Source organism: Chrysemys picta, chromosome 2 (assembly GCF_011386835.1).
Source record: "Chrysemys picta bellii isolate R12L10 chromosome 2, ASM1138683v2, whole genome shotgun sequence".
Taxonomy (NCBI): Eukaryota; Metazoa; Chordata; order Testudines; family Emydidae; genus Chrysemys; species Chrysemys picta.
Window position 1 is genome coordinate 164,385,422 of NC_088792.1, and position 17,458 is coordinate 164,402,879.

At 59.3% G+C, this 17,458-nt stretch overlaps 1 protein-coding gene across 2 annotated transcripts; it reads left to right on the forward strand.

Annotated features, from left to right (window-relative positions):
• The first annotated feature begins 792 nt into the window (after nt 1-792).
• On the forward strand, nt 793-13,107 carry GPAT4 (glycerol-3-phosphate acyltransferase 4). 2 transcript variants are annotated; one of them, XM_005286463.4, is made up of 13 exons: nt 793-933; nt 3,803-4,676; nt 7,629-7,698; nt 7,968-8,265; nt 8,737-8,811; nt 9,402-9,491; nt 9,598-9,691; nt 10,281-10,396; nt 10,724-10,779; nt 11,107-11,192; nt 11,624-11,752; nt 11,839-11,918; nt 12,733-13,107. In XM_005286463.4, exons 2-13 carry the CDS (start codon nt 4,512-4,514, stop codon nt 12,839-12,841), a joined length of 1,368 nt encoding a protein of 455 aa, XP_005286520.2. In that variant the 5' UTR covers nt 793-933; nt 3,803-4,511; the 3' UTR covers nt 12,842-13,107. The 2 variants fall into 2 exon arrangements, with proteins under 2 accessions (XP_005286520.2, XP_042696722.2); XM_042840788.2 differs by having other exon boundaries at nt 8,093-8,265.
• The last annotated feature ends 4,351 nt before the right edge of the window (nt 13,108-17,458 follow it).

The window sequence follows — 17,458 nt, forward strand, 5'->3', positions numbered from 1 at the left end:
GCACCCCTCTCAATGCACCTGATAAAGGGAAAGGCTGCAGACGTAGTTCGTAACATTGCCGTCCCTCTGAATGGAGTTTGGTTGGCGAGGTGGGACTGGATTGCCCAGGATTGTAGCTACCAAAGGAAGGGCCCTCGCTCTGGCCTGAGAAACAGCCAGCGTGAGCGGTTCCCAGCCGGGCAGGGGAGGGAGTGTGAAACACCCAGAGGTCACTTGGGCTGTCCTGCTTAGGGGGGTGGCCACGAGCCCGTGCCCCGTCCCTGGCGTGCTGCATGCTGGGTGACTACCGGTTGCAAAGGCTCCTGGGTGCTGTCAGCACCTGCCCCCTGCACAAGCCTTGGCTCCTGGCCCCTGTGCTGCTCTCAGCCGGGCCAGGGGGCAGCTAGTCACCCCCCCCCCGAGACTGACCCTCCCAGGCCAGGGCCCCGGCAATGCGCGGCGGCCTCCCGGGACGGGCCCTCCGGATGCTGGACGGGAGCCTCGGGGGTGGTGGCCGGTGCGGAACCCAGGCGTCCTACCCCCCGGCGTGTCCCTTTGCCAGAAGGAGGCGGTGCCGCACGGCCGCCCTGCGCCCTCTGCTGGGCCGGAGGCGTCATTACAGCGGCCTTCTCCCGCGCGACAGGCCGGGGTGGGCGGGGCCGGGTCTCCTGCCGAGGGGGCGCTGTTCCGCCGGCTTCCCTGAATACGTCACCACGTCGCGGCCATGCGACAGGCGTGACGAGGCTGAGGCGGCCCCGCCCCGCTCCCTCACAGCAGCAGCCAGTTCCACGGCCCGCCCCGCGCAGCCCCTGACGCCAAGGCTGCACGCAGAGCGCTGACTCGTCGCCGTGCGCGGCCCCGCGAGCTGCGCGCTGACGTAATACGTAACCGAGGGCGTGCACACGCGCGGTACGTGGTGGGGGCGGAGCTGGAGCCCGGTGGCAGCGGTGGCAGGTGAGTGACACTGGCCCGGTTCGGCCTGGCTTCATATGCCCCCCCCATCCCCGATCCCTGGGAGCTCCCTGCCGCCGAGCCCCGGAGAGAGCCCCGCGCGGCCGGGAAGTGCCAGCCCCACCGGGGCGGCGATGGAAAACCGTTATCCCCCCGCCCCTGGCCTGCACTGAGTGCGCGCAGCGCCCCCTTTATCCCCCTGCTGTCCTGTGAGATGGGACCGTCCGCGAAGTTCCCTCTCCCCCCTACCGTCCCCTGAGATGGGATCGTCCGCGCAGCGCCCCCCCCCTTTATTCTCCCCCGCCGTGCTGTGAGATGGGACCGTCCGCGCAGCGCCCCCCCCCCCATCCACCTGCTGTCCTGTGAGATGGGACCGGCCGCGCAGTGCCCCCCCTTTATTCCCTCCTGCTGTCCTGTGTGATGGGACTGTCCGCGCAGTTTCCTCTCCCCACTGCCGTCCCCTGAGATGGGATCGTCCGCGCAGCGCTCCCCCCCCCCCCTCAGAAATTTGCGAAGCCCCCAATCCTCTGTTCCCCAGAGGTGGAAATGGGCCGTAGCCCCCGCTGCGGGAGGATTCCCTGGTCGCAGTGGTCCGCACCCGCTGGCCTGGGCAATCTCCAGCGATGGGCCGTTCTGTGCCTTCCCCTCCTCGTCCCCAGGCACCCTGACTCCAGAGGGGGACAGTGACAGTCCCTGCGACACGCCCTTCCTCCCTTCCCTGGCATCCCACCCCCAGACACCCAGCGTTCTGCACAACCCCAAGCTCTGAGCGGAAAAATATTGGGGTGGTTCACATCAGAGGGCCCATTTAGCCTGGTTTCCCCTCTTCCTCCACTACTGTGCTGGGTGGAACCAGTAGGCTCACCTAGCCCTGTGTCTGCTGCATTGGATCAGACCGGCGGGGTCATTTCTCCCCACCCACACACACACACAATGCAGGATCAGATCAATGGGGCCATCTAGCTCGGTATTACCAGGTGTCACCAACTCCATGCTGCCAGATAAGGCCATCCAGTCCCGCATCCCATTCCGCAAAACAGACACCGGCATTGGAACTGCTGCCGAGACCTTGAAACCAGGCTGATGCCCTTGGGCAGGGACTCTTCATGTCATTTGGCTGTTATGTTGTGTGTTATTCAGAAGAAGCTGTTACCTGTCCTATCTCAATCCATTTCCTCCAGCATGCTTTTCACTTACTTGCATCGTGACCTTGGGCTGGTCCCTTTTCTTCGTGCTGCTATTGCTTATGAGTAAAATGGGCAGAATGCTGCTTCCCTGACTGGTTCCCAGGGGCTTGTGAGGAGTAATTGTAGTTTGTACAACATTATACTATGAACATCTGGTTGTTGGGGTAAAAGTTCCTCATCCAACCCTGCTGGTGGTGGTGGACAGAAGCCTGCACTCTGTGGGTTTCAGCATGAGATCCCCACAGGATTGGCCCCGCAGAGGGCCTCTGAGACAATCATTCCAGCAGTTGAGTTCCACAGGGAGAGCATGAGGGTGACACCAACTAGAGATCCCAGTGACAGTGTCACCACCCTGTCTGGAGACTTCTGTGGCTGAAGCTTGTGAGCAAAGCTGAACAGGGCTGCCTCACATTATGCCTGGTGCTGCTGGCCATTGCCTGAGCATGACTTGAACTGGGCCATTAGGCCAGGACTGGGTGTTACATGGAAGGAATGTGCTAATTAAGTCCTATAATTCTTTCTCTTCTCCACCCAAGCACCTTCGGGTGAGTCAGGGTGGTGGTGGGTAGGCTGGCTGGGCTGACTGGTTAGTTTGCCATGTGGGATTCCTGGGTTTGGTGCATGAGGGGGCTGACATTCTGGGGAGTTAGGTGACTTCTTTGGGGAGCAGGGTTTACTGGTGCGTGTATTCCATGCAGCACTGAGGATGCTCTTAGCAGTGCCTGATGCAGTGGTGCTGAGCCAGCAGCCAGAGGCTCCAGTGTGCTGTGGGAAGTATCAGGGGAGCCAAGGGGGGGCTAGAGGGTTGTCTGAAAGGGGGAGGGAGGGCTGTCCTGCAGAGCTGGGCTTTGTGCCCCCACCTATTGCTTGTCACTGTGTATCAGAGGGTCAGGCCAGGGCAGTTGGTTGATGGGAACTGCCCCCTCACCCCACCCCGGTGATCCAGCGAGAGACGCGCTCCACGGAGTGGGAATTGAGCTGTGGCCCAGCATGATGCAAAGGATGCTGTGCACCTGGAGGTGCCATCTCTCAGAGAGATAACGCTGAGACGCTGACCTTGGTTTTAGTCACAGTAGCCTGGCAAGTTCCAATTTGGATAATCATATTTAGCCTCCTTTAATTCTCGCTGCAGGATTACTTCACTTCCTGTCCTAAACTCCATTGTAGTGCTGCCATGTGTCAAACAGCTGCCAAGCCCCACCTCAGAGAGGCTGTGTTCAGTAGTGGAAGAAATGTTTCTGGGTGTAGCTAGTAAAGTGCTTGGGGATCCTTCAGGATAGAGGTGCTGAGTGGTGATATCCGTATCAGTAGGGTGGGGGTCCCTCGCTCCATTTGCTCTTCTCCTGCTCTGGAGACTCACCAGCCTTATGCAGTACCTCTGTGAGCCAGGGCAAGGTACAGAAGGCTCCTGCTCTGATCTGAATTGCAGACCTGGGCTGAAAATGCAGGGACCAGGAGGGTAGCAAGCCCACTTCCCAGCTCTTCACGCTGTACCGGTGTGAGGCAGGAGCTGAGGAGTCAGACCCTACTGACTCCAGAACCCTGCACTGTGAGCAGCGTGTCCTCAGCCTGATCTCTGCCCTCTCAGATCCAGCCCTCACTGCTCCTAGACCTCAGGAGACCCACTGTGCGTTGACGTCTCGCTACCTGATTTGCCTGACTCTGGTTTTTCTTTCCTCCCCTAGCACTGGTGGCATGTGAGGGGCTCTCTTGCCAAGAAGGCAGCTCACAGCTCGGGGGCCCTCACAGGGGCAGAGGCACTGTCCCTTTCCGCAAGGACTCCAGCGTGGGTGGATGCCAGAGGTCTCTGGAACAACACTTGTTACAGGCAGTGGGAGAGGCTCCGAACTAGTGCCTGCGTCCTGGTGGCAAAGACAGTAGCTCCGCACGCGGCAGGCTCCTAGGAATACTGATTTTTTCAGCGCTCCCCCAATGCGGGATCAGGGATGGACCCCACCTCACCCCTGTGAAGAGACCTTTCGTTCTCTCAACAAGCCAAAGGGAATTCCTCTGCCTGGCCACGCAGGAGTCACTCTGCAACAAGACTTGTTTGGTGGGCCCCAGGGGGAATCCCCGTTCACACAGCTGCCTTGTTACAGTGCCACTCGCAGACCCTCTAAGAACTCACCCTCCATGTTCCAGCTGCTCTGAGCCCCAGAGCCCAAGCTGCTCAGTCTCACTTGACTGTCCTCTCGCCTGGTTCCCTCGTATTCTTCCTCCCGCGGGCTGCTAGGAAAGGATGTGAACTTTGGAATGGAGTCTGTGACCAGCTGGGGACTCGGAGCATGCATGGGACTGTTGCTGAGTAGCAGGAGGACTGGCTGATCGCTGTGGACAGCCCTTCTCTCCTGGCCCCAGGGTCGCAGGGCGTTGGCCTTGCCCGGACCCTCCATTATGTTCCTCCTGCTCCCCTTTGACAGCCTGGTTGTTAACCTGCTGGGAATCTCCCTGACCGTCCTCTTCACACTGCTTCTGGTTTTCATCATTGTGCCAGCCATTTTTGGGGTCTCCTTTGGCATCCGCAGGATTTACATGAAAACACTCTTAAAGATTTTCCGGGTGAGTCATGCTTCCGGGATGTACTGTGCAGGAGCTCGGGTGCCCTGACCACTGTCCATGTGCCTGGGGGAGATCCCCGCCAGAGGCACGTGCCTTTGAGTAGAGAGTGTCCCTGTCCCTGGATGGTGGTGGTATGAGTTGCTGAGAGAGCTGGGCTGTTGGTGATGCAAGTGTTGGTGCTAGAAACCTCCAGGGGGGTCCTTGGATTGGCTCAGGCATCTCAGCTCCATAGATCTGTGCTTGTAGGTCATTCCAAAGGGCCCCCATGCTGAGGACACAGGCCTTGTAAACAAGTGCTGCAGAGTCAGTATTGTCACTGGCTGCCTGCAGCAGAGCCCCTTGGAGAGAGAAGGCCCGAGTCTCACACATGGCAGACACAAACAAGGGCAGATTTCAGCACCTCTCAAGAACAGCCCAGTGGTGGGAGGAGACCAAGGGGAGCAGGGCCTGGGGGTGGGGTGAGGAGCAGGCACCTCGTTCCTGGGGATGGGGACAGCTGGTCATCTGGGGCAGCAGAAACAGCATCTCTTCTTTACCACAAGTTTGGGTGAAGGAAGCTGGGTGTCAGCTGGGCTCTCTGCCCTGCAGGGTCCCTGGCCCACACACTCTGCCCCTTGAGGTCAATGTGTTCTGTGCTGTCATCTGCCCATCAACCCAAGGAAACATGCCTGGCAGCAGGGCCTGCTGCCAGCTGTAGGGCCAATGTGGAGCAGGCTGGGTGGTGCTGTTTCCAGAAGCCCTCTCTGGACCTGCGCTTCTTGGCTCAGAGAAGCCAAGTGGAATTTTCCAGTCTGTTCCTGCCTGCCCTTGGCAGTCTGATCTCCTGGGCTGCCTTAGAACTGGGGTCTCCCCCAAGACAGGGTCCATGCAGGCCCAGGACTCTGCTGAGCTCCCAGGAGGTGGGGCTGGAGGAGGCCAAGGCCGCAGGAGCGTGATGCTGTGTCCTCTACACTCAGTAGTGAAGTTCCATGCAGGGAACCGGAGCGCAGGGTGACAATGCTCATGCCCAGCCATCGGTGTCTATAATAGGAAGGAGGGTGCTGCCTGGGGTGACGGGTCTCAGGACTGGCCAGCATGATCAGCTCTGCAAGCTCTAACGACAGCTAGGTCATTCTCCCAAGTCAGACTGTTGGTCTGTCCAGCTCCATCCACTCCTGTTCTCGCCTCTGGCAGTGGTGGGGCTCCATGATATACCTAGCCAGCTGTGTGGGAGGTTTCAGGGGAGACTCCTAGCCCAAGAGGCAGTGTTTCCTCTGACCCCTGGCAAAGCATGGGACATGGCCAGGATTTAGCTCTTGGGGATTGGAGACTGCCCTAGGACATGCTCTCAGCCAGCCTTTCCGGGCTTAGGGCTGGCTCAGTGCTGCCAGCTCAGCAGGCGTGAGCAGAACTCTGCAAGGGCCCTTTCCCCCAAAACCTTGGTAACAGGGACTGACGTCAGACAGGAACCTCTCCAAAGGCTTCCAGGACACCAATTCCTGCCATTATCCCAGTACTTCCTCCCCACAGCCAGTGTTCCTGCTGGGAGAGACTGGGGCTGGGAGGTCCCGGCAGCCAGCGTTCCTGCCCTGCTCCCTGCAGTGCCACTGCTGGGAGAGATGGGGCTGGAGTAGGTGTGCACATTTTGTTCTCCTTCACAGTTTGTTTTCCAGGCCCATATCGAGAAGGCGGGTGTGATAGAATTCTGGTTTTAATTGTTCTCATTTTGACAAGTGATAGCGATGTTTATTTTTAAGCATTTTTTATTTTTATCCATTTAATTTCCCACTGTTGTGGGAAATTGGGAGGGAGGGTGCAGACCGTTATAGAATGACACTAGACATTGCGATTCAGAAAGTCAAAGCTTTATAATGGTTCAAACACAAATTTGTCAATATCACACGTCAGAGTTTACAAAGTAAATCTCTGTAAGTCAAACTCCGATAGGTTCTCAAGCAGCCTTTTTTCCTTTGCTTAGCTATAAATTTTGATTGTTATTGATGGAATTATTTTTTCTGTGGTTTGCATGTGTATGGTGAAATAGACATTTAGAGAAAAATCTAACCCTTCCCAGCTTAGCTATCGCAAAGGTTCCGTGGAGGGCAGGCTGACCGGCTGGAAATCCAACCCGTGTGTTTATCTGGTGCCCTTGGGGAGCAGCTGAGGGGGGAGATTTCTGTGAATAAGGGTGATCTGGGCATTGATTCTGGCTGTTGCTGCCAGATAGCGGCCTGGGGGCTGCTCAGCGCTGCTGTTTGTGAGCAATGGTGCACAGAGAAGTAGGAGCAGCTGTTAGCCAAGTGGGAGGAGGGAGGGGTCCCAGCCCCGCACACTATTGGCCTGCTGGTTCCATCAGCAACCTTGAAATGCAGCCTCTGATTCCAGGAGGGAGGAAATGAGAATCGGAAAATAGTGCTGGGTTAGTCACCTGCTCACCTTATGCTGGAACCCTCTCTGCCAAGGAGCAAGAACAAGTGGTCAGGGTCCGTATGGAGTCCAGCCAATGGCACCCAGTGAGGGAGCAGCAGAGTGCCATGGGACTGCCTGAAAGCAGCAGAGCGTGCTCTGGGGCTGGGGAGAGGTATTCCATAATGCCCTCCCCCTGCCCCGGGGTAGGTGTTGCTCTTCTCTGAAGTCCCTCTGCTCTGTCAGTATCTCTCAGGTAACACGGTGCCCAGAACTGAATGCAGATGCCTTCACAACAGTCTCCCCCAGCTCCAGGCCATGCACCATCCTCATTAGCAGCCAGGTCCCGCAACAGACAGCTGTCCTGGCTGGTTGCTAGTGTGGGCTAGTGGATTTTCCCGGCCCAATCCCCATTCTAATGTCAGTGCTGTGCTAAGAACCCCTCTTCGAGCTCCTGGAATCCTCTGTCTGCACAGCCAGGGACTCGGAGGGGAAGAAGCCCCAGAAGATGAGAGTTCTTAAGGGGTGTGGGGGTGGAAGTCCTGCTTACCTTGTGTCTCTTTTCAGTGGGCGACGCTGAGGATAGAGCGTGGCGCCAAGGAGAAGAACCACCCACTGTACAAGCCCTATGTAAATGGTGAGAGCCTGCCGTCCCCTCCCATCAGCAGCTCCGTGTCTGTGTGTGCATGTGGGAAGTCCCTGTCGTGGGACTGCCTCATCTCTGGGCAAGGGAGATAAGTGGGGCACATTTGTTCCGTGGGTGTCCCATGTCTAGGACAGGGCCCGGGGCTGGCCCCACCTACAGGCAGGGGGCAGGAGGGAGGGTGGGCCTGGGGCTGCCCCAACTGCAGCCAGGGGGCGGGCCTGTCAGGCTGCCATCACTGGAGCACCTGGCCCGTGTTGCAGGTATCATTGCAAAGGAGCCCACGTCCCTGGAGGAGGAGATCAAAGAGATCCGCCGGAGTGGCAGCAGCAAAGCCCTGGACGCACCTGAGTTCGAGCTCTCTGACATCTTCTACTTCTGCCGCAAGGGCATCGAGACCATCATGGACGACGAGGTGACCAAGCGGTTCTCAGCTGAGGAGCTGGAGTCTTGGAACTTGCTTAGCCGGACCAACTACAACTTCCAGTACATCAGCCTGCGCCTCACTGTGCTGTGGGGGCTGGGTGTGCTCATCCGGTACTGCTTCTTGCTGCCACTCAGGTGAGGAGCCGCCCCTGGCAACAGCCTCCCTGCCAGGCAACCCGCCACTGCGCTGGCTGGCGCATTGTCTGCTTCCAGTCGTCTTGCCCACAACAAGAGAGGGGCCGGGGATGATGGTTAGAGCCAGGGGCTGGGACTTGGGGCTCCTGCCTCTGTCTTTGGCCCTGGGAGAAGTGTGTGGTCTGGCGGTTAGAGCAGTGGCGGGGAGCCTGGGTAGCGTGAGCTGGGGTGGGAGTTCCCAAGATGGCCATACGCATTCCCATGGGCCCATCCTCTCTGCAGCAATCCCAACTGGCCCAGGGGAGCCAGAGGTGCCTGCTCCTCCTGGCAGCACAAGGACACAGAGAGACACCCACCCTGCAGCAGGGTCCATTGAGAGACTGCTGCCTGGCAGACAGGAGCAGGGCTTCACGCCCACGAGGCTGCATGTTATTTGTTCACCAGCCTGTAACATCCCTCTCCCTCCTGCAGGATTGCCCTGGCCTTCACAGGCATCAGCTTGTTGGTGGTTGGCACCACAGTGGTGGGATATTTGCCCAATGGAAGGTGAGTTGGGCCTTCACTGAACATGGAGGAGTATGGATGGGGGGGCAGGAAGGGGAGTCTCCCCCTCGACATCCCAGCCACTGTTGAGATGTATGTCTGTGGGCGAGGGGCCAAGGTGACTGGCACCTGCATCCCTGGGGGGCGGACACAGCAGGATCTATGCCACTACAGCGCTCCTGTGGCAAACCTCACAGCCCTGAACTCTACAAAGCCCAGCTCAGATGAGCAAAGTGTCACTCTCAGGTCATGGGTTTCTGTCTCGGCTTGTGACTAGCTTGGAAAGGGGTTGGGCTAGACGGATGGATGGGATGGGAGCCAGCCTGCATGGTGTCCCAGTTGGGCTGAGTTAGTACAGTTACAAACACCTCTGCCCTTCGCATGCTGCATGAGGGGAGGGGGAGTTGTTGGTCCCTCTTACGGGGGGTACACAGTCAGGTCAGCCTTGTCACTCCCCCACTCTGTGTCCCCAAGCTCCCCCAGCCCAGCTCACCACGTGGCCCTTGCGGCAGCTCCTGGCTCAGGGTACGGCACTCCAGTGTGGGTGGCTTGTGGGGCAGTCTTGGGTAACAATCTCTGCTCTGACCCTGCAGGTGGAAGGAGTTCCTGAGCAAGCACGTTCACCTGATGTGTTACCGGATCTGCGTGCGTGCCCTCACCGCCATCATCACCTACCATGACCAGTAAGGGGCAACACTGGCTCCCGGCCTGCTTTGCCATGCTCTTCCCTGGATCAGGCCGGGCTCCCACTGCCCTTGTCACCCCATCTTTGTTTTGTGTTATATTTAGGGAAAACAGACCCCAAAATGGAGGCATCTGCGTGGCTAATCACACCTCCCCCATTGACGTGATCATCCTGGCCAGCGATGGTTACTACGCTATGGTAAGGGCCACTCCCTCCGTCCCCAGGGAGGGCTGAGCTCGGAGCCCAGCTTTGGCCTGGGCAGATCACTGTGCTGCTGTACGATGGAGCCGATGCTCTCCTGCCTGGGAGTTCTGAGGCTTAGTGAGTTTGCAAAGCACGTGGACCGGAATGGGCTTGTCTGGGGCCCCGGACCTGGATGCCCAGCACTGCCTGTGTACTCAGCCCCTCTCACATCTGGTTGATTCCCAGCAGTGGTTCAGCAGCCTCTGGGCGCCCCGGTTACAGAGGCCAGTGCTCCTTTGGTGCGGGGACGCAGGACCTCTGGCAGGACTTCCAGAGGCCCCAGCACATGGGCTTTGCTGGCTGTGGAAAGGGCAGGTCCTAATCCCAGCCTGGCCGCCCTGAGCACAAAGTGTATGATGGGGGTCTGGGCTTCTCCCAGACCCCCTCTCAGGTGTGACCTTCCCCTAACAGCCACCTGGGAGGGGCAGGGCTGTCCCTCCAGCACTCTGCTGGGATGGAAATCTGTCTGTATGAGGCTAGGAGCTGCCTGGCGACTCCTGCAGACTGAGGCAAAGGCTGTAACCTGTGTCTTCCTCTGGCTCAGGTGGGTCAGATCCACGGGGGGCTCATGGGTGTGATCCAGAGGGCTGTGGTGAAGGCGTGTCCCCATGTCTGGTTCGAACGCTCTGAAGTCAAAGATCGCCACCTCGTGGCCAAAAGGTAGGATAGCAGGCAATAGCTTCCTCCCAGGCAGGGGAAGGGAGGGCCTGCTGGAGACAGTGCGTTCTCCTGAACTCCACACAGGCGTGGCTGGGGAGGGGGAGCCAGGACTGTCGGGCTCCAGTGGAGGAGGAACCTGCTTCCTATCAGGGTGCTGGTTGTCCCAGGTGGTTCCTGGGAGCCTGGGACCTGTCCCGTCCCAGGGACATTACATGCATCCAACTAGTGTACCCTGACTGAAGGTTAATTGTTGCGCACTGTAAGTTCAGGGCTGCGGGGTGCAGAGCCAGAGAGCCGTGCCAGTCAGTGACTCTCTCTTCCCTGCAGGCTGACAGAGCACGTCCAGGACAAGAGCAAACTGCCCATCCTCATCTTCCCGGAAGGTGAGCTGCAGGCCAGGCCACACCGACCCATGGCAGGTTGTGAAGGACACCGTATGGCTGATGCCAGCATGAGTGTCATCCCCTCTCCTCTGGGGCAAGGCAAGGGGGGGCTGCATCCTCTGTGTTGTCAGAGCTCTGAGGCTGTCCTTCAGGTTGGGGCTGAGCTGTGTGAGCCCGCGACAGCACTGGGCACTGACTGCCGTGGTGGGGGGACCCTATGGGGCTGGCCCTTGAGGAGCCCTGGGGCACAATCCTCGCCTTCCCAGACAGGACTCCAGCATGTGCTCACTGGGGGAGGCTGAGGCAGCTGCACTCGTCTCTTCACAGGCACCTGCATCAACAACACGTCTGTGATGATGTTCAAGAAGGGAAGCTTTGAAATTGGAGCCACAGTCTACCCAGTAGCCATCAAGGTGCGAGCGGCTCCGTGCCTGGGGCAGACAGCAGTGTCTCTCCAGCCCAGGCTCTGGGAGGTTGGCTGCAATGAGCCCATCCCGCTAGGGCTGCTTATGGAGGGTGGGGGCAGGGGTGCTATAGAACAAGGCCCTTCCAGGGGCAGTGCGGGGAACTGGAGGGGCATAGGCCCAGCTTCCCTCACCAGGGCCCCAAAGCTGTGCAGCCCCAGTTTTCGTGAGGGGCTGTTCTCAGCTTTGACCTGTGGGAATAAGGAGATGGTCCTGAATCTCTGGGACTCATCTCATGAGCCTGTCCTGTGGGGGTGGGGAAGCTGAGAACTGGCCATGCTTGTAGGCTGGGGAGCCTGAGACTGAGGCCTTGCCCAGGGCGATGCCTCGGCCAGCCCTGCTGTGGGTCTCAGTCCCATGGGCGCTCTCACCCTCTGCAGTATGACCCGCAGTTCGGAGATGCCTTTTGGAACAGCAGCAAGTACGGAATGGTGACCTACCTGCTGAGGATGATGACCAGCTGGGCCATTGTCTGCAGCGTCTGGTACCTGCCCCCCATGATCAGGCAGGTGAGTGAGGGGGCTATGCCAGGCCTGTGGGGGAGCTGCCGAGGGTCGGGTCCCTTGCTCGTACAAACAGCTTTGCTCTCCCGCAGCCTGAAGAGGATGCTGTCCAGTTTGCCAATCGGGTGAAGTCAGCAATTGCCAGGCAGGGAGGCCTTGTGGATCTGCTGTGGTGAGTCAGAACCAGAACTTCCCCTCCCAGTGCTGGGTCCAAGGCCTCAGAGGTGCCTGGCTTGCTCTGCTCCCAGGCTGCAGCCCACAGGAGGGGGAGGCCCAGCTGCCAGAGCCAGCCTTCTGGCTGCCTGGTTCAAGGGGGCGATGCTTGTGAGGCAGGCAGCGACTCCTAGCTGCAGTGTGCGCGCATAGGCAGAGTGGTGGGGTGAGGCACACGAAGTCCCACTGAACTGTGCCGGGGCAGGGTGGAGTTTTCTGGGGGATCCTGGTAAGACAGGGCTGTTGGGGGTGCTGGGAGCAATGCACAGAGCCCTGCCTGGAGGTGTGTAGGCCTCGGATCCATGCTGTAGAGAAGTATGTGCTGAGCACGCCCTGGCAGTGCCCTCTGGAGCCTGCAGCTGCCTCTTGCTCATGCTGTGTGGGCCTTACTCGTGGATGGCAGCTTGCGGTGGGACACCCTGCTCTGCACAGCCTCTCCCCTGGGTGCTGTCCTGGAAGAGCAAGCCATGCAGGTGTCCTTTCCCGATCACTGGGGCTTCTGAGAATGAAAGTTCAGCAGCCAGGCTCCTGTATCGTAGCCAATGGTCCCTCTGCTGCCCGGGGGTCTGGTGATTGAGCACGGCCAGGAGCCTGGGACTCCTGAGTTCTGGCCCTGGCTCAGCGAGTCACTGGAAAATGAGGACAGTGTTCCCACCCCAGGCGTGTGAGAGCTGGTCTGGGCAGCCCCAGCACCAATAGGGCTTGGGGAAAGGTACTGTGAGTCCGGGGGCAGTCCTCCCCCACGGCCTGTCTGATCGCCCGACTCTCCCCAGGGACGGGGGCCTGAAGAGGGAGAAAGTGAAGGACACGTTCAAGGAGGAGCAGCAGAAACTCTACAGCAAGACCATCGTTGGCAACCATGAGGACCGGAGCCGCTCCTGAGCTCTCTGCCTGCACGCTGTCCCCGGGCCCATCCGGAGCGCTCTGCCTCCAGTGCTGCCCCGGGACCCTCTGGAGCCATGTTGTATCCTGGGCCTCAGGCTGCTCCAGAGCTGCTCAGCCCACTCCTCCATCCTCTGGCTCTGCCCCAGAGACACTTCGCTGCCTGGAGCCTGCAGGCCCTGAGTGGCTGCTGGCAAAGCTGCCTTCTTGTTACTGTTACAGCTCAGCCCGTTGCAGGGCCAGCATTAAATGGAACATTGACAGCTGTGTCGTGGTCTGCGGGGTCCAGTGGGAGGGGCTGAGGGTGCGAGTGGGTCAGTGCGAGGCTACTGCCAGCAGCCAGGAGAGGGGTCCCTGCTGTCACAGATGCCTCAACAGCACGAAGGGACCTTGTAGGCCTGACTTCTGAATGGCACCTCAGAGCTGCGCAGCTTGGGCACATTGCATTGCCCTGTGCCACGGCTGCGGCGTAGGGATTCCCTCCCCCAGTGCAGCAATCCCCTGTGGCCCTGGATGTGTCAGCCTCCCACGCTCTAACCTCTCTGGGGGAAGCCAGGGGATAGAAGGACCCACCTGCACTCAGAGCTGCTATACCGATATGTGCGCACCCCCCACCCCAGCTTCTTCCCTGGATGGTGGGGTGGGGACCATGTGGTGCAGGGAGGAAAGACGCTGTGGCAAGAGGGCCCTGCTGGTGACGCTTGGCCCTGTGTCAGCATCAGGCCTTGTGGGGAGGGGAGTTCTGCGCAGACACACATGAAGCTGAAAGCTCATGAGCGCAACCTTTGGCACACAGGCTGCTTGTGTAAAGTCAAATTACTGCCAGTCTCCTGTGTCCCTAGTGATTTCCAACCCCAGGGTTGCACCCTGCACTCCCTTCTTTTAGCCCCACACATGCAACCAACTCTGGGGTAGAGGGCATCAGCCATTTCACAGCCCACAGCACCACAAGGAAAGCCTGTGCATGGCAGGACCACCTCTAGGGTGAGAGGAGAGTTCAGACTCCAGAGCCCCCCGGTGCAGGCTGCCAGGGGCTGAGTGCAGCGTGTGCATTTGCCTCTGGCATTCTCTGGAACCATCAGCCCCCCAATCGCTGTCTGAGCAGAGTGCTGTGGGCATAGCTGCCCAGGCTTTGAGCCGTCCTGCTGCAGCCCTTTCTCCTTGGCTCTGTGCTGTGCATCCTCCAAGGTACAGTGAGTGCAAAGTCTAGCACTGGCTCCTGCTTTCCTGACTGCAGGGGGGCTATCGCCTGACTTAACGGGGAGGGAATCAGGGAAGGCTGGGCCAGGCATGGATTGGAGAGCAGCAGCCAGGGAACGGGAGAGTAGCTGGATTTGGAATGAAAGTGAAAAGTGATGGGCTGCTCTCCCTGGCCACTGGGCAGCCAGCCCCCCTCTATCCTGGCTCTGCTGCCTAACTGGGGGACTGGATGGATGGATTTCTGTGGCTAATTCCTCAGCCATGTGCTCTGAATATGTTCCCTGATGGGATGAGGCTGCTGGCGATTATGAATTGGAAGTTAGGTGTCCAGAAGTTCCAGAAGTGCTGATTCAGCTGCAGTGGGCCAGTGGGTGCTCACGGGATCAGCTCACGGGTGGCCTGGGGAAGGCTGGCAGTGCAGCCTAGGAGTGGGCCTGGCAGGCTTGTGCATCCCCAGAGCCATGGGCTTAGTCCCTTAGGAACCTTGGAGCCATTCCCACCTGCCCACCAGGAGTGCTTGCTGCCATCTCTGGCTCTGAGCACCCCCTAGGCCTCAGCCTTGCTGGGACTGTTCTCCCTTTGTGCTGTGAGCCTGAGCCCAGGCCCACGTTAGTCCTAAATTCACTGCTGCCTCTGTGTGCTATGCTCAAGCCCCCAGCTCTCTGGATCTCCCTGGCCCAGCTGCAGTGGGTCCTGGATGGAGGTTGCCCACAGCCCCATTCTCCTCCCTCTGGGGCTTGGGCTGGTTTATTGCGCCTCCCACACGGGGGCTGGAGGGCCTGGCTCCTTGTTCCCTCTGCCCCAGTGCTGGGCCGCTGCCACTCCCCTGCAGCAATACCACCAAGCACTGAGGCCTGGAGCCGCACGGTGAGTCCTTGCTGTGCTGGATGCCTCCCCCAGGCTCTGCTCCAGCCAGCCTCCCACACAGCGTCTGTGGCCTGGCCCCTCCACACCCAGGCCTTTCCCCTGGAGATGAGTGGGCTGTGCTCCAGCACCCCTGCTGTGGGCACTGCACACCCCAACGTGCCTGCTTAACCCAGGCAAGGGGCTCCAGCGCTGCTCCACTGGGCCCCTGTAACCCGGGGGAAGGAACAGCCCATGGGAGTCACTCCAAGGGGAGTCTCTGCCCCCCATGCCAGGGTCTAGGCTCTCTCTGCGGGATCCCTCCTGCCACCCTCCACTCTCGTCATGTTGCATGGCCCTACATCAAGGCAGAGAGGCTTTAGCCCCAGCAGTAGTCTAGTTCCAGCTGCATTGCACGGTGTTTTGAAACACTTCAGGGCCTGTGTATGCACAGGACAGGGGTGGCTCTAGGCACCAGCAAAGTAAGCACGTGCTTGGGGCAGCCCATTTGCAGGGGCGGCAGGGATCCAGCATGGGAGCTGAGAACCAACAGGGGCCCCTGGGAGCTGTAGTTCCTTGGTTAGCTCCCTGCCTATAGAGCCAGCCCTGGAGCAGGGAAAGAACTAAATTTCTCAGCATTCCCTTGGCCACTACCAACAGGAAAGAGGGGGAGGGAGTGAGGTAGTTGAGACCTCATGCTGCAGCCTGCTGTGAATGGAGAGCTGCCTGGGGAAGGGTAGGGATACCATATTTTAACATACAAAAAATAGGACACTCCACAGGCAGGGAGGGTAGCCCCACCCTGCCACCATCCACTCCCTCCGACTGCCCCCCACAGAAACCCCAACCCATCCAACCCCCCCTGCTCCCTGTCCCCTGATCACCTCCTCCCGGGACCCCTGCCCCTAACTGCCCCCAGGGTCCCACCCCCTATCTAAGCACCGCTGCTCCTTGACCTCTGATTACCCCCTCCTGGGACCCCTGCCCCTAACTGACCCTTGGGACCCCACCCCCATCTAAGCCTCCCTTCTCCTTGTCCCCAACTGCCCCCTCCTGAGACACCCCCCCCAACTTGTGCCCTAGGACCCCACCCCTTACCTGTCCCCTGACAAACCCCCGGGACTCCCGTGCCTATCCAACTGCTGCCTGTCCCCTGACTGCCCCCCCCAAACCCTGACCCATCTAACCCCCACTTCTGACTGCCCCCCGAAACTCTGCCCCATCCAACCCCCCAGTCCCCTTACCGTGCCACTCGGACCAGCGTGTCTGGCTCCGCGCAGCGCCAGACATACTGCTGCATACATGCTGCCGTGCTCCCCTGTGGACCCACAGCCCCCTCCCCCCCCAGCACCTGCTTTCCAGATTTGAACACCTCAAAATTCAGGAGTGCTCAAGCTCCGTTTGGGCAGCTGTTACTTCATTTCTCCCAAATCAAATATACTGATCCACTGTAACTTGCTGTAGAAAAAGTAGGATAAAATTGAGCAAGAAATGCTTCCCAGTGGTTATTACGACTGGAATTGCTATTTTCAACAGCCATTCCCTTTTTTGTTTGTTTGTTTGTTTAAAAGGAAGACAGTGATATTGCATTGGCAAATTCCCCATAGAAAGAAAGAGTGGAACAAAGGAATAATAAAGGCACCTCAACTTTTCCTCATTTATGTAGGACAGTCTTATACTATGCATCCAGATATCCTCCAGTCATACAAGCTGAAAATTCTTCCACTTTACTGCAGTTCTGTAACCATATGGGAACCAATCCTGTCTGTGTTCTGTGCACATCTAAAATTCCTGCTGAATGACCTAGCATGGGAGTGAGTTACCAGTGACCCAGAGCTGCAGTAGAAGGAGGGTGCAGGTGGGAGGGGGGGAGAGAGCCCAGGGCTGGGGCGGCAGGAGGTGGGGGGGGCAATGGTGGGAGGGGGAATGAGGGATCCCAGAGCTGGGGCAGCAGGGGGTGTGGGGGGGGGGAGAGCCCAGGGCTGGGGCAGCAGCGGGGTGCAGCGAGGAGCCCAGGGCCGGGACGGGGGGCAGCCAAAATTTGTTTTGCTTGGGGCGGCAAAAAACCTAGAGCCGGCTCTGGGACAGGGGTCAGTGTGAGGACCAGGCCCACCCCATCCCAGGATCGGGGTAAGCACCAGGCTCCCCCATCCTGGGGCCCATGTACATGGGGGGTCACCATGAGCACCAGGCACCCCTGGCCAGGGCATCTGTGTACCCAGAGGGGCCACCAGCAGCCAGTGTGACTGGACAATGTGTGAACAATGGGGACACTGTTTTGGGGGAGCTGAGCAAGTCACCCAGGCAGCAGGTGGAAGGGGCAGGGCCCTTGCTGAGCCTTTGCTGACAGATGTGAGCGAGGCCTTTGCCCCACAGAGGTGTCCCTGCAGGCTCAGGTCTCGCTGGCCGTGCTGCTGGCCCTTGGACTCTCGCTGTCTCCCAGGCTCCCCTGCCTCAGCTGTGAACTGCTGCAGGGATCGGGCCCTCCATGTGCACACCTGGTCATGTCACGCTCTCCGGGCTGGCTTTAGCAAGTGCGGGCCCGATCCGTGGGGCTTGTACTCACCGGGCGGC